The sequence below is a fragment of the Mytilus californianus genome, unplaced genomic scaffold (assembly GCF_021869535.1).
Source record: "Mytilus californianus isolate M0D057914Y unplaced genomic scaffold, xbMytCali1.0.p SCAF_11, whole genome shotgun sequence".
In the NCBI taxonomy this organism is placed as follows: Eukaryota; Metazoa; Mollusca; class Bivalvia; order Mytilida; family Mytilidae; genus Mytilus; species Mytilus californianus.
Window position 1 is genome coordinate 8183140 of NW_026262593.1, and position 17351 is coordinate 8200490.

A 17351-nucleotide genomic window follows, 5' to 3' on the forward strand; every position below is an offset into this window, starting at 1 on the left:
AGACTCTATCGTATCTGCCATACCGATAGCCGGTAGGCTGTGATAGGATAATATGGTATATGATTTAACGATCTACATGAGTAGTTTAGAAAAAAAAATATACTTGGCGGTTATAAATCAACGTATGACGTATAAGGTCACGTGGTGCAAATCATATATGAATAAAGTACTTGGGATCTTGCCATATGATAAATCAGGACGTGTTTCTCGTTTGAATTGTTTTACATTTGTTTATTCGGGGCCTTCTATACCGTGCTATGCGGTATGGATTTTGCTAATTGTGGAAGGCCGTACGATGACATATAGTTGTAAACTTTTACATTATATACCTAGTTTGAAATTTTCAGAGTTCTGTGTTAATTGTTGAAATTCTTTTATTATGTTATATTATCTCATAAAAGAAGGCTAATTACCCTTTAAATACACTTGTTTTATATAGCTTCAGTATTAAAAAAAGATACATCATAAAAAAATATGTTATTGTCCTTTGGAATCCATTTCAATTTAAATTAATTTCACACTGCAATAGACCGAACAAGGACGTTTAGGAAAAAACAATGTTTTTTTTAATGTGTAAAAGAATATCATTTTTTTCAAAATTCAACGGTTGCCCCGTCGAGTTGGTTCAGTAAAGTATAACGATTTCCGAGAGAAAGAGATGCTTATCTATAATAGGTCTACCTTTTTTTTATTATAGTCAACGCGTATGAAATGACAAATTAAAGTTTTTGTCGTGTTTCTACATCGTAGTATCTTGGAACCACTTAACGTATGCACAACACCAACTTCTTAAACGGTCTTACTCTTGTTTGAGATCGACAGCTTTGTCGATTTGTACCTGAACTTGCAGTGATTTTATGACCTTAAATTTTCTATTGGCAAAAATAGACGACATCGAAAAGGTATCTTCATGTGATTCTTTTAATAATAACAAGAGCACTTAGTGTATGGTAGATATAATACTAAAGATTGATGCGAAATGCAATAGTTGTTTGAAGACGAAAACTCCTATAAATATCGTTAGAACCAGCTGACCCGGAAAGGGATGCCATAATTAAATATCATCAAAAGCATATACACTTTATTCACGATCAGGCATCCTACGATTGACAGCAGTTTAGTTATCAATACATGGCTCTGATTCCCGTGAGAACTTCCAATATTAAGGTTTATAGTGTATTTGTCAATCCTAGACGAAGACGATTGATAAAACACGAATTAACAAGACCCAGTCTATAATTTGTATAAAAACTTCGTCTGTAATGTAAAAGTTTCCTGAAATGTTTACATTGTTATTAAATGTAAAAATTAGTAGTTCTGCAATGTGTTTGATGATTATTGATGTTTAACGTAACTTTCAGTCGAATTTATTTAGCTATATCATACATAACAGCCAGGTTTTATTAGTGAAGGAAACCGGCGTTTCAAAAGAGAACCACAGATATTTATTATTCGGCAGGAAATCTGATAGCCCTAGTCATTAAAGATCGGAGTCGAATGTACATTACCGAATCGAACTCACTGTTAGATAAAATGGGCTTAATCAAGGTTTTTAATGTAATATTTCGACTTCTGAGTTATGTCCCCTTGATATCTTCCATCTCTTTTATAAACATTATAATGATTGAAAAGTAAAAATGTTATTAAGGTTAAAATCGAGTACGTAACTATTGCTCAGTTTAGAAAACAGAGAGTACAACAATAAAACCAAAATGATTGCGGAGTGGAATGACTGTAATTACTAATCTGAAAGAAGCAGATGCTACATAAATTATAATTTACTTACATGCATGCGACAGAAGTTAAATCAGTTATAATTTACTACAGGCATGCGACAGTTGCTACATCAAATATAATTTACTTACACGCATGCGACAGAAGCTACACCAGTTATAATTTTACTTACAATGATCTTCAACTTCATATTTTATTTGGCCTTTTTAACTTTTTTTTATTCGAGCGTCACTGATGAGTCTTTTGTAGACGAAACGCGCGCCTGGCGCAAATACAAAATTTCAATCCTGGTATCTATGATGAGTTTATTTACATATATACACTAAAATTTTAGACATATTTTCTTTCATGCCATCGTGTTGGTTTACCTTTTTAAAATTCTAGATATTTACCAAGTATAGCTGTGTCGCCGATATTTCTGATTAGAAATCATGTATTAAAATCAATGTCCATATAAAGTGACAGTTTTTATGACAAATTAAATATCAGCTAGCGTAATTTTTATGATCTTCAATGATTAGGGAAAAAAATGTACTTGCAAATGAAGGGAGGAGTAGTCCTGGTTTCAAAAGTTCCACTTTTTCAAATTGCTTTTGAAATAAGGTAAATATCAGCCAAATTCACCATTCTACATTTTCCTCACACACATCATATATCCTTTGAATAATTTTTGGATCTTCGTCTGGTTTAGCTTAGCCGGACCTTAAACGATCACTGCGAATTACCTCTTCAGTAGATACATTTAAATAGCACCACAAAAACAATTGAGATGTTTACAATTATAAAACACGTTGTAATAATCGCACAATTATAGGAGAGGTCTGTCTTTAAAATGAGAAAACGGTATAGGGAGAACTAAACAAACAATAACTCAAATCAGTTTTCTTTAAATATGAAGGATTATAGGTATGAATTTTTAGGTAAAAACCAAACGATAAATGTAGTCAAAGATATCCAATTATTACATAATGTAGATACTCACAAGGTTGACTTATGTATAGAAATGTGGTCACTACCACCCAGACTTCTAAAGTCAAGCAACTTAAGTCGTTCTGGCTGTGTGGCTGATGTAACATACCGTTAAACAGTCATGTATCATCCTCTTTGTCTAAAGACTTTCATTTGCTATGCATGAAAAAGAACCCTTCAACAAGTTCTTGATCCCTTCAATTATTAGGCCTACTGAAGAGTTTATACTCTACTCAGAATGCCCCTTTTTAATCGATTTTAATTTTTTAATCAAGTTGCTATCTCCCGGAAAATACATTGAACTATTTGAATCCGAGCGTTGATTAAACAACAAAGTTTCTTATAGTTCTATGGTAGACGGAAATCATCCCTTATTCGTCAGCCATCAGATCTTGATGTCATCCGAATAAAAATTACTTCTGTTCTTTGATTTAATTTCGATACAGTTGAAATCAAAGTCCAAGCTGAAAATTTCATTTCCATAAACATACAATGGATAATAGCAGAGTTCTTACACGTTTGACAAATTAACGTTGCATATATACATTTATAGGGATTATCTATAAACATTCTTTGATAAACAAGTCTATAATCATAGATTTTCTGCAGAAAATTTTCCTTAAATTGTCGTATACATGATCACACGAAGAGGATTTTCCAATTCTTTTTACTTCATTTGCAGCTATACAGATGGTGTAGTCTACAATTAACCAGAGCTAGAGATTTCATGTATCATATCAAGATTGTGTACCCACTAATTTAAGATACCACTGACACAACTATATCTTCATCTCAATTTGTTTATTCTCTACCTTCAAATTGTATAAATTATAATAGATACAATTGACGGATCTGTAGATATCACTAATTGATGAATGAACGCGATATGACTTCTACGTCATCATATTTATTTCTTAATATCTCTTAACAAAAAGTAGATTTCCTTTTCTGATTGATAATGTTTATTCGCCTCTTTCATACAGCGTTGACATTTCACATTTATTAAATAAAAGTTCAATATAGAAAACCAACTATTTGGTTTATACGACAACAATGAACAAAAAAAACCAAATATTACAGACAGTAGCAAACGACAACCACTGTACAATAGGTTCCTAGCTTGGGACAGGCACATAAAGAATATGGCAGGGTTTAATAATTTTTGTGAGAGTTCAACCTGGGACAGTGGTGTAACAGCAAAACACTGGAACAAACTGTAAAAATCAGAGGGTTTGACACACAAGTTCGGTATTTCGTGAAATAAAAAAATAAACAAAAAAATGAAAGATACTTAGTACAAATCTGAGAGTACTCGGAGTTACTGAAAGCTAGCTCAACGCCCAATATCAATTAATAAATAAATCGGTTCTCCGAGAATAAATGTCAATCCGTAATGAGAAAGCATAACCAAGTGTCTTACCAAAATATAAGTATCGACAGGATGTGGGATTATAAGTATAACATAAAATACTTGGATAACAATACAGGTTTACCCAATTCACACGTTTTTTACGTTTTTTTTTAGAATCGGGACTATTCAGAGTTTGACAAATAGTGTAGACACCTATCTTTTATTGAAGACAGTTTGTTGAACTCTAGGTTTTTTATTTTTTATTTGTCTTCAGGTTGCTGTCTCATTGACGCATATCCCACACAATTTCTCATACTTAATCAATCTAATATTTGACCAACACATTCAAATATTCATTGGTTACAGATACATGTATGTAAAATATTTCATGGAGCAAATAAACATCTTAGTAAAAAAATGGTTTCCGGCAGACGAACAGATCTGAATTTCACACGAGAATACTGTATACAGGATACCAATACGTGTAATTATATAATAGGTCTAGCTTATCCAATAAATCAACATTTTCTTCGTTGCTACGGTTTTAGAACAAAATGAATTAAAATGATTTCCAGTAGACTCTGTGCTTCTTAGTGGTCCCTACCTTCAAATACAGAAACACATCGATATAGGTTGAATTATTTAATATACATACCATAAGGGTGTATAGGAGTATATGCTTGACACCAAATAACCAATTGTTCTCATGAGAACTCCCAAAACCTGGTATTATATTTGGACTGATTTTTTATGCCCCACCTACGATAGTAGAGGGGCATTATGTTTTTCGGTCTTTGCGTCCGTTCGTTCGTCCGTCTGTTCCGCTTCAGGTTAAAGTTTTTGGTCAAGGTAGTTTTTGATGAAGTTGAAGTTCAATCAACTTGAAACTTAGTACATATGTTCCCTATGATATGATCTTTCTAATTTTAATGCCAAATTAGAGTTTTGACCCCAAGTTCACGGTCCACTGAACATAGAAATGATAGTGCGAGTGGGGAATCCGTGTACTATGGACACATTCTTGTTACTCCTTGAATTAAGTAAATTGGTTAGTATTTTTTCTTGCTACAATTATTGTTGCAACTCGTGAACCAACACATTTACATTTATTCCTCAGTTTTATTTTTCAACTTTCAGGATGATTATGAGCTGCCAGATACAATCGAAAACTTTGACGACAGGGATCTACTACAGAAACCACAGAAACATATTATCCTAAAAAAAACCAGTTTTAATCATGTCGGGAACGAGGTAGAGGAAACGCCACGTTCTATTCCAGACAGTACGTCCTTCAATGCTGTCCGCAGTTACGGAATGGTATTCAGTCGTTTGTCACTTCGAGTAAGTTAGTTCTGTAAAAGAACCTGTCTGATAGGTACCTGCCCTAGAGAAATCTTTCAAATGATTTATACTCCTGACAGAATATCGTTCTATTAACTTCATCATACCCCTTTTAAAGCCATGTTCCGCCTTGAAACTGTGCCAAACAACAAAATGCAAGATGATGACACCCCAAGAACATACATTTCACTGAAAGCTAATTTATAGATGTATATATTGTCACTAAAAAAATGAATTCTTGTTAAACTTTGATGTATTCATAAAACTAACATATTACACAACGCTGACTTGGAGAAAACTTAAAATGTTTCTCTCAATCTGAAATACAAAAAAAAAAGAAGAAAGAATTAAAATTATTTTTTTTACATCTTAACGGCCAGTAAACATTGTTTATATGTATTCATTTGCTAAACATTTGATTAGAAAAGCATTTCTAGTTCACGATTGGGCTATTTGAAATCATTTTGATGATTGAAGCGTTCCACTGAATATCTTACTGACTTATTGATCCATATGACGCCTTACCATTCCTAAACAATCCCGTTACATAAAGCAGACAGTACTAATTGGTTCTAATTCTCTACTTGTAGCATTAATTGTTAATACCCTTATGTATCCAGTTTAACACTCTAAACACGATAACAGTCGTAATCAGAAGGTCTCCATATGTCATACATGCAAGTTAAGTCGATAATATAATCAATCCGTACAGTTACAGAAACCAAGTGGTCAGAATCATGACACAAGACATTTATATATGGGGAGGAGCATACCACGCAAAACATATCACTATATTTACCATTAATCCTTTATTAAGACATAAATGCATGTTACTGAGTTAAGTAAAAGGAAACATCTTAATATACTGCAATTTCTTTTTTTCTTTTTTTTTTTTTTTACATTAGATACAACTAAAAGTGAGAAAAACATGAACATGTTTGTTTTCAAGATTTTTAAATCACCTATCAACCTGTTCGTTTCCTGGAAAGTCAAAAATATTTGAAGTAACCTGCAGGGTTCATATAATTGTGATACGTGGAAAAAATAACGCAGAAATTTTATGGTTTCATTTGATTTAGATTCAACTAAAATATTCCAAATTGTTTATATTTCTCCACTTCAAACAATTTAATTTTACAATTTGAAACGCGAGGCTTGCTGAGCGCTTTGTTTATCTCGAAATTGAATCTGTTTCTCTTGTGATTTGTAGCTGATATGTAGGCAATCTTTATCCTTCTTATTCAATGGTCTACCAAAAGATGTGTTCTTTCTGTGTGACGTCGTCAGGCATGGTCATCTTTTTCACAACACCAGAACAGCAAATTCAAAGGAAAGCAAAAACATTTGACGCAATAACTGAATTTTAAGAAATGAAGAACTGAAATCAAACGAACCATGCCTGATTTTTGAAAATCTCTTTTGGCTTATGAGATATTTTAATTAGCCGATGTATACTTTACCAGCCAGGTTTTATGGCCAACGTGTGGTTCGTTTGATCTCAGTTCTTCCTTTGTCAAAATTCAGTAATGGCGTCAGTTTTTTTGGTTTCCTTTAAAATATCTGTTGTGATGTCGTGAAAAAGACGACCATGCCTGATGGTTTTGAGATAAGCAAAACGCTCGGCAAGCCTCGCGTTTTAAAATGTAAAATCAAATAGTTTGAAGAGGAGAAATATATATTATTTGATGCAGTGGTCGTATCTACATGTACAGAATCATAGAGTACAGTCAACTGGTCTTATATCTTTATCTCAGCTATCTACAAATGTGGAAGTTTAAAGACAAAAGGAACTTCTACTTGGTTTAAAAAAAGAATCTTTATTACTCATTTCTCAATCTAATTTTTTTAACATAACTACTAAACTCAAAGCCAAAAAAAGAAAACACTTTTAAGACGGGATACCGAGCGGATTCGTGTTGCTCAGTATTTATTTTTTTGTATACAAGGTTATTTTTGGATCGTCGCCTTTCGTTTTTCCATACCGTTGTCAGCTTCGCTTCGATGTGTCCGTTTTGAATCTTCCGTGTCTTTTCTTTAAATGATAAGTATGGAGATGAAGTTACACTCTAAAACAGTTTTAGACATGAATTATTAGGTAAAATAGTGATTTGTTCCAGATGTAAAAGGTACATAATGAGTACGTCTGAAGCAACTGTTTAATTGAATTAATGACCCCGTAACACATAGTTGTCCATGTAAGTAAGAGCCGATAGAATGTTCAATAATTTTGAAGTACATTTTTCTGAAAAATAGATCACTACGCTATAATTTTTTCATTGAGACAAATTACAAAAAGAAGAAAATAACACTTTATTATTAAAAATTTGAAAACAACACAAAATAATTTCATGCGTCCGAAGCGCTTTTCTGGATTTACCTTCATCAGGAACGCTCAAAGCCAAACATTTGAAATCCGAATGATGTATAAGTACCGAAACGGTTGCATGAAGAGCGATATGACAAAAATACCTAAAACAAATAGCCAAATCCATCTAAGGTCAACTTTGCCTGAGGGAGTTGAAACCTTAGTTTCTTTATAATTTCAAAATTTATAAACGGACAATTTTAGAAAAGTTAAACTGCATGCGCCCGACACACCTTTTTTCTGGATTTACATTCATAAGGAACACTCAAAGCCAAATATTTGAAAACCAAGGATGTATAATTGACTTAACACGTGAAGAACTATCTGACCTAAAGGGGCCTAAAAATAATAGACTTATCTATCTTAGGTCGTGTTTACCTGAGGGAGTTGGAACCTTAGTTTTTTTAATCATTTATAAATTTGTTAACGGACAATTTAAGAAACGTATGATTATAAATCATGTTAGTACCGAAACACTGACTACTGAACTGATGATAACTGGTAGTGGGAAAACGGTACTATTACATTTTCCCAGCATTAGGTTGGTCTTTTGTGTACCCAAGGCAAGGTGAAGGAAGTCAAGTTAGGAGCGCTGTGATTGGATGTAAGGGTACAATATATTTTTTTATTTATCCATGAATAACTGCAGTGTGTATATTTAAAATATAAATTTTGAAACCTATTGAAATATTTTCTAGAGAATTATTCGAATAGACTTCCAAAATTTCATAAATTTGGTGTAAAATGACGGTGGGCATGGATAACATAAACAAGCTCCGTTGGAAGTAGGTCATGATACTATTTGGCTTCAATTTTTAAAACAGAATAAAAAAGTACTAACACCACACATAACTGTTTTATATAGGTTTTTATTATAAAAAGTGGTAAATTTAGAAAATTTTAGTATTGTCACCTATGGCAGAATAAATAGTACCGTTTTCCCTAGTGGTATCGACCCGTCTCTAAAATAAAATAACACTTTATAAATTGTATGCGTCCGAGGCGCTTTTCCGGATTTACTTTTATCATGAACGCTGTAAGCCAAACATTTGAAAAATCAAGGATATATAAGTACCGAAACACGCGAAGATCTACATGACTAAAGTATATTTGAGCTATATCTGCAAATGGTGATTTACCGTGAAACTGTTAATACCGAGTGACTGGATGAAAAACTGACAATTTCCGGATTGTGACTAAAATATAAGTAAAATAAATACCTGCTTTATACCAACCCAGTACTTGTTTTGGACGGAAGCATTTTAATACATATATTTGGATCAAAATATTTTCATTAACTTTTTAAAACAATTCTGATGAAATATGATACGACAACGTTTTTGGAGTTGTCCTTGTATAATAATACATAATAAATCATTTATGTTTTTTTAGCCAATTATCAGAATTGAAGTAAAGGCTGAAGATCCCTATGACCAGGAAGAATTATTATTCGCAACAAAAATTCCATTAAGACCAAATTTAGACATAATCAACGCCATATTTTCAGCTGCTTTACAACAATACCTTAAATTTCCATCACAGAGTAATCCATACAATGTTGTCCTTGACTACGATGTAAATAGAAACTGTGATATAATTATCAGTGCCTTAGACATTCCAAATATTGGTACCCACACATGGAAGGTGAAAATAAAAAGAAGGAGAGGAAAGGTAACTATTGCAGTAAACCTATTAGTTATATATGATAGTGTCTCTACGTTTTGTAAATGCCTTGTAGTATACATTTGAAAATGTACTCCAATATCCATTTTTCTTCCCTGAAAGTTCTGCATAACGACAATTCGTACCACAAGTAACTACATCATAAGACGACTATAGAGTGTAACGGCATAATTTATATCACTCGATATTTTGTTTAACTTCAAAATCATATAATAATTGTGCGTATCCCTGTGGAATGTCTAAGTTTTGTTTCAATAATAGTACACAACTTCAGTTTTTGTGTGTTTTATCTAGGGCAATAAGTCTTCAACCTCTGAAAAGTATTAGTCTGCCCTTCGACGAAATATTTAATTAGAATTTTTAAAAATATTTTTGAACTTTCGAAAATCCCCCCTGACAACCAATCAGACAATAGTTTTAAGTTGACCTATGCATAAAAGTACGCTAAAAGATCCCCATGTTATTACATCAACCTACAACCTAAATATATAAAAATAATAGAATCTGAAGTAAGATGATGTATCCAATATTTTTCTTTTATACGTTTTCAAGACAGAATAGTCAACTCAAACACGCCTGAACATAAAAAGGTATACTTGACTTTCTCTTTTCGATGAAATTATTGGCTATTTTTGGTATTTTTGCCACAAAAACTGTCTCTGGGGGCAGAGATGCAAATTAATGCTTTAATCTATGATCTTTTTTTGGGTATTTTTTTCTGCGGAATTTATGCTTATACACAAAAAAGATCCACATATATTTGCACCTACCACAATCACTGTTTTGTGAAAATTTGTCTATAATTTAAAAGTTTAGTTTAAATATTAACACATCATCTGACTCGCCCGATCGCGTGTTTTATGATTGATTAAATACAGTTTGTTAAATTTCATGTATATTATGGACGAAAAGAAGGGAAAAGTTATTGAATTACCTCTAAAAATGAAATCACCATAGTTGATCCTACTCGTCATCTACCATTCTGACATTGTAACAATTTGGTCATGTTCTAAGCCTTGACTCGTGCTACTGGATGTGATTTCCGGTACGTGTGACAGGTTATACATGTTCTAAGCCTTGACTGGTGCTATTGGATGTGATTTCCGGTACGTGTGACGGGGAATATATGTTCTAAGCCTTGACTCGTGCTACTTGATGTGATTTCCGGTACTTGTGAAAGGTTATACATGTTCTAATCCTTGACTGGTGCTATTGGATGTGATTTCTGGTAAGTGTGACGGGTAATACATGCTCTAAGCCTTGACTCGTGCTTCTGGATGTGATTTCCGGTACGTGTGACGGGTTATACATGTTCTAATGATAATAATATTTATTCATGTAAATGCAATATATACAAATACATAATACAACCTTAAAATATAGCAATGGTTGTGACATAGGTACCTCTAATGCCTTAACCCAAGGATGACACATGAACGCAAACAAGCTTATTTCCAATGGGGTCCTTATAGTCTTGATAATAAAATAAATAATTTATCATTCAATTTTACAGCAATAAATAGTATCCATGAATGACAGCTTAAAACATTAGTATAAAAAGCAATCTAATAAAATATGAAATCTGCATCTGACATTGACCTGAGTTTACTCATTAGGTGTTTTTTTTTTACTTCATACTTAAAATTTTATTTTTGAATTCACATGAATGCCTTTTACATAATCTGGCAAAGCATTCCATGTTTTAATACCACTAAAACAGAAAGAAGAAGATTCTACACCTTTGACATTTGGAACATAAAAATTGTAAGCAGTTGTTCTAGTATTCCTATTCCAGGAAGTTCTTGAAAAACCATTTTTTAAGTATTCTGGAAATTTGTTGTGAAAAACATTAAATACATGATTCAGACGAAGTTGTTTCACTCTGTTACAATCATTCAATAATCCCAATTTTTCAAATTCATTTTAAGTGATTCGTCTTCTCTGAGGATGATATAGTATAAACCATATAACTTTATTCTGAATAACCTGAAGCTTGTCTTTAAGTCTTTTGGATAAGCCTTCATACCAACAAGCACATGCATAATCAAGATGGCATTGTATTAATGCAGTACACAATGTTTTTTTCTAGATTGTTGAGACAAAAATTCTTTATAACTATATAAAAATGTAAATCGCTGATTAGCCTTTTTTTATAATATTATCGACAACTTGTTCACCAGATAAAAATTTGTCCAAAATGATACCTAAATATTTCACATTTGATTTACTCTCAATTTCAATATCACATTCAATAGAAAAATTATTTTCATTAACATTTTGAAGTTTTCTTTTTGTTCCAAATAAAATGCTTTCAGTCTTTCCTAGATCAAGAGACAATTTATTATCAACAAACCAATCTTTTAAATTACATGATTTTAACATAAGTGATAGCTTTCTAGAAATTATTTTTGGATCTGAATGTAAAAAAATAATAGTTGTATCATCAGCATATAATAAAACAATACAATCAGGATCAATGCTAACTTGTAAATCATTCACATATATTAAAAACAAAAGCGGCCCCAGTATACTACCTTGGGGTACACCGCAAGTTACATCAAACACTTCAGAGTTTGTTTTGTTAATATTAACAATCTGTTTCCTGTTTGTCAAATATGAATAGAACCATTCTACAGATCTAACTCCTATCACATTAAGCTTATCACATAATACTTTGTGATCAAACAAACCAAATGCCTTCTGTAGATCGAGTAAAACCATGCCAGTAAAAAGACATTTGGCAGTTTTTGATTTTATATGATCTGTTAAATGTATGAGACAGCTATCGACGTCCGTATATCACCTTCATATTTCGTGCCAATATTTTGTTAATAAAGACACATTTCATAGTTATAGTTTCTACAACATTTCCTTCTTAATGTGCATCAGTTTTCTTTTTGTTTAAAAGAGGCCGAAACGTCTGTTAATTTCCTTTGCGCAGTAGGGCATTTTTTGTTACAGGCTTATGATATATTGTAACAATAAAAGCCTTGACTCGTGTTATTGGGTGTGATTTCCGGTTCGTATGACGGGTTATACATGTTCTAAGCCTTGACTCGTGCTACTGGATGTGATTTCCGGTACGTGTGAATGGTGGGTTATACATGCATTAACTTATTTAAAAAAGAGTAACCGGACAAATGTTACCAGTGAAGTAGATTCTGCTCATTCTTCATGAGCAGCTTCATTCTTCATGAGCAGCTGCGATTATCCCGGTTTTGTGTGGTTCGTGTTGCCCAATCTTTAGTTTTCTATGTAGCGTTTTGTAGAATTTGTTTTTTAACCCATTTTTTGTCGTACTATTGTCTGTTCTTCTTTGACGTATGAGTTTTGATTGGTGTCTTCTTCCCTATTTTTGTTTGTGTAGATTAAAGTGGATGTCTATTAGTTTCGTCCTTTATTTTTTTGTCTTTTGATACCTGGACGTATGATGCCCTGACGTCCGTATATCACCTTTATATTTCGTGCCAATTTTTTGTTATTAAAGATACATTTCATATTTATAGTTTCTAAAACAGTTTTCCTTCTCAAAGTGCACCAGTGTTCTTATCATTGTTTAAAAGAGGTCAACACGTCTGTTAATTTCCTTTGCGCAATAGTGCATTTTTTGTTACAGGCTTATGATATATTCATTGAATACAGCAATAGTTTCGGATTTCACAAATGTCTTCCTTATTAAAATAGTTTTTTTTTGTAATCTTCATATAATTTTCTAGGTCAAACATTAAGTTAAATGACTGTAATTCGAGACAATATTAATAAAATACTGTACATTTGGTAGGCGTTTGGGGATATACAGGCACTCTTAATATATATATTAAAATATTCGTATATTTCCTTTTAATTTGATATTTTGCAAGTCTTTCAGTAGGAATAAAGTGTTTAATTATAGCAGGGAAACATTTTTTTTCTCATAATCGTGTGATCATATTCTTCATATAATTTTATAGGAAACGTATGTGTGGAAAGAGGTCTCTAAATGGGTGTCTGATTGCGATTAATGCTCTTATCAAGTAAAGGACTTCAAATAGGGCCGTAGGTGATCCATTGTGAAATTACATTTATATGTCCCTTGTTTTCCGACTGTCAATCACTTTACATAAGCACTTGTTATAGCAGGAACTTCCTAACTTTCAGGAGCACCTACGTGTATTCCCGTTTCTATTTTAGTGGGGTTCGTGTGGCTTTATATTTTGGTTTATATCAAGTAGTTTATTAATAATGTTTATAGGACTGTTATTTGTCTGTTCCCCTTAATTTCTTTTTGATCATGGCATTGTTCGGCATACTAATATAACAAAACTAGAATGAAAGATTGGAATATTATTTTGCATAGAGCTTTTAATGGAATTAATAATACATCTTAATTTGAAAAAATATAGTTACTGATTAGCTTTCAAGGCGTGTTTATAATTTTGTCGCTGAAAATTGATTTGGACTGACCTGACTTTACATTTTAGGTGGTAAATTACCTTGTCATTTCTCTCTAGACTTATAAGATAAAAAAAATAAGTCTCTTCCGGTGCAAAAATTGTTCTATCATTACTTCCTCATTAGATGGCAGTTTCTGATAAAAAAATAAATGGATAAAATGCAAAAAGGTACACGTATATTGATTTGAAAAAGAAGATCTAAATAAAGCATATAAAATTGATGATGTTGAATTTGCGAACATTTCAATACAATTAATATTAGTCTGTTTTTCTTGCATCTTTTTTTTTGGAGCGACTTTCCTTCTCTGGCAAGAAAAATACAATACTGAAAAATTAGCTGAAACTTGAATATCACAAAAAACAATAATTATACAAATACAAAATATACGTTACTCGCATCATGTTTGAAAATACTGTAACAGCTGTAATAATGGCCATTTCCTCGAATATATTACTGTGAGCGTAATACTGTTTTTTTGTTACTTTCAAAGGATAATCTCATGACCCTTGAACAATATCAGTCCATTAATTCTAAGCTGACAAATCTATAAAACTGACTCCGTCCACTTAAAAAATAGCAATTATCTCAGGCAAAACTGACCTCAGATGTTTTAAGTTTTAAGTTTTGAAAGGCCATATAGACAAAACAATACCCGTAAAAAAATATGAAAATTCAGTACTGCATTAGGTGCAAATACAGCCATGATTTAGATACCTGTATTGTCATTCTAGTCATTCTGAAAAGAAAACAAAGGTTTTAAACAATTTATACCATGTACTGACATTTTGTTATGACTGACAAGTTCAAATCTAGAAGGGTTTAGTACGTAACCTTCCTTATATTCAAAACGATGAACCTATTGATGCTAGATCACTGGTGACCTGCGACTCTTTTCACAAAAAATCTTACGATTAAAATTGATCGTAAGTTATACTGAAATGTGTATGACTTACGAGTATTTTTACTCTTAAGATTTTTTGTGAAAAGAGCCGCTGTATTGTGAAAAAAAATCAACAAGATATATCAGTGAGTATATGAGTCAAAATGCACCTAGAAAACGATACATATTTCGTGCTTAATAGACGTGTTCACCGCAGGCGAGAATGGACGAAGTGACAGAATAATCAGTAATAATGGCGTCCAGAAGCAGCAGAAACCCCATAATAGTAAATGATATTAAATGCATTTTAGGTACATGTACGATACGTTAAATAATAATTCCTTTTCTTTCTGCCTGAAAAATTCCCCAAGAAATATGTGTAATTTGTACACAAACTTGCAAACTAGCATCATATCTGGGCATGTATTTGTCAGTTTGAAAGTTTGTATAGATTTGAGCTGTATATGAAATACAAAACAGAATTGTATTTTTGAGTTTGTGAAACGGTGTTAAATTGAGGGAAAGTCACTATTTTTGACGTTCTGATTGGTTTAGACTGTTATATTTGTAGGAGGTATTATTTCGTCAAGATTTAGGTCAGCCAAAATTAAAATTATTACTAGTATTTAAAATATAATTGTGTGAATATCACAAGTTGGTAATTTCTTATGGACGATCACTGTACTATTGGTGGCCTTCGGCTGTTGTCTGCTCTATGGTCGGGTTGTTGTCTCTTTGACATATTCCCCATTTCCATTCTCAATTTTATTGTAACTTCTAACAACTTCTGATCACTTCTGACTATGTCTTCATTGTATATCACTAACAAATGTTATCTTTTAATTTACAGGTGATCTACGATAATGAATGCCTGACAACAACCAGAAGGTTACGGATGAGACACGGAACAACTATTTCTATTTATTACTCATAATTCTATCATTGTCTATACACATGTACGTAAATAGTTTTTACAATATAATAAACCCATTTGATGTTTATATAATGGGCAAATTGATTCCCGAAAAGCAAGACACATAATCAATACATCTTTCTTTCACAAGGCAAATTCGACATCAAAGAGGTTAATTCAACAGTATGAAATGAAGTAAACATCATAACAAAAACAATCGGAACAGAACAAAGGCAAACTTCAAGGTCAAAGTAATTTAGGACATTTAAGATGAAGAACAACTACATTGTTTATAAACTGAAAATTTTGAATGTAATTTTAATCATTCATTCGGGTACCACTTATTAAGCAGGATCTGCTTACCCTTCCGGAGCACATGCGATCTCTCAACATCTTGTGATTGGGTTCGTGTTGGTCTTTAGTTTTCTTTGTTGTGTTTTGTGAATTTGTTTGTCTTTTTGTCGTCTTTCATGTTTTGCCATGGTGTTGTCAGTTCATTTCGACTTCTGAGTTTTGAATGTGTCCCTGGTATCTTTCACCTCTTTTCAAAGGTAAATGTTAATTTCGATGACTTTAGAGAATAAATCAAATGTAGATTCAGTACTGTTAGTTATATACACATAAAGTAAGATATCGTGTTCATTACATGTTACGCCTGTGTCAGGATTTCACACGGTATAGCTTCAGAACAACACTGTCAGCTACCAGGAACTAATCACACAACTTAAAGCAGTCCACAATAAATTCTGCACTCGAGAGATATAAGTACTGTTTTATTACAATTGCGTTATTTAAGAACTAAAAATTTAATTGCAATGAGTCATTTAAAATAATGGTTGTAACAAAACTCTTGCTGCAAGACAGATGATACTATTCTCAGAAGTTGACCGTCCGACAGCACTTGTACCAATTAAAATGAAGCAAAAAGAATGAACAACACATATGGTTTTGTTTTTGTCTGTTTATGTGAGTTTTATTCGAGCGTCATCAAATAAGCAGAATGAATGTTCTAGGGTTTATTTGGTTCTATAAGTAAACAACAACAACAAAATAAGGCGGATACCAGTTTTAAATTATTGAAATTTTTGAAAGAAACGAAAATATGAATATTAACTAAGGTTTTATTGTCCAATTTCAAAGAAGTCATAAGCCATATATGTATACAAGATTATAACAATAAACATTATATTTCCGAAACATTTTGACTGAAATCACAAATGTCAAAAATCAATTTCACACGCGAGTAGAACATTATTTCTCTGCATTTTTTTATCATATATTATTAAACGTTCACGCTTTCGTGTAATTTTTCATTTTACTAAAGTTTTTGTTTTCAATTCTTGGCTGTATAACGTTCGAGGGGGGAATAATTTTAACACAAATATCAATCTTTCAATAAAGTACGTGCATATATAGATATAACATGTAAATTAAGCAAGTTTAATAAAGTAAATCTTATTACATGACAATCAGAGCATTCTCCTTTAATTTTACGACGATACTATTGATTGATTGATTGCTTGGTGTTTAACGCCACTTTCAGTACTGTTGGTTATTTCGTGGCGGTCAGTTTTTATTGGTGAAGGAATCCGGAGTGCCCGGGGACAGACACCGACCTTCGACAGGAAAACTGACAATCCTTGTCAATTAAGGTTGGAGTCGAACGCACCTGCCACGTGCG

General features: G+C 32.3%; 1 protein-coding gene across 1 annotated transcript in view; it reads left to right on the top strand.

Moving 5' to 3' along the window:
- The window catches only part of LOC127719480 (uncharacterized), a 29606-nt gene extending 12342 nt beyond the window's left edge, over positions 1 to 17264 (top strand). The window contains exons 2-4 of the mRNA XM_052225629.1: positions 5192 to 5395; positions 9153 to 9431; positions 15608 to 17264. Coding sequence (XP_052081589.1) covers positions 5192 to 5395; positions 9153 to 9431; positions 15608 to 15691 — 567 coding nt within the window. The 3' untranslated portion in view covers positions 15692 to 17264. The remainder of the gene's footprint in view (positions 1 to 5191; positions 5396 to 9152; positions 9432 to 15607) is intronic.
- Positions 17265 to 17351: the final 87 nt, after the last annotated feature.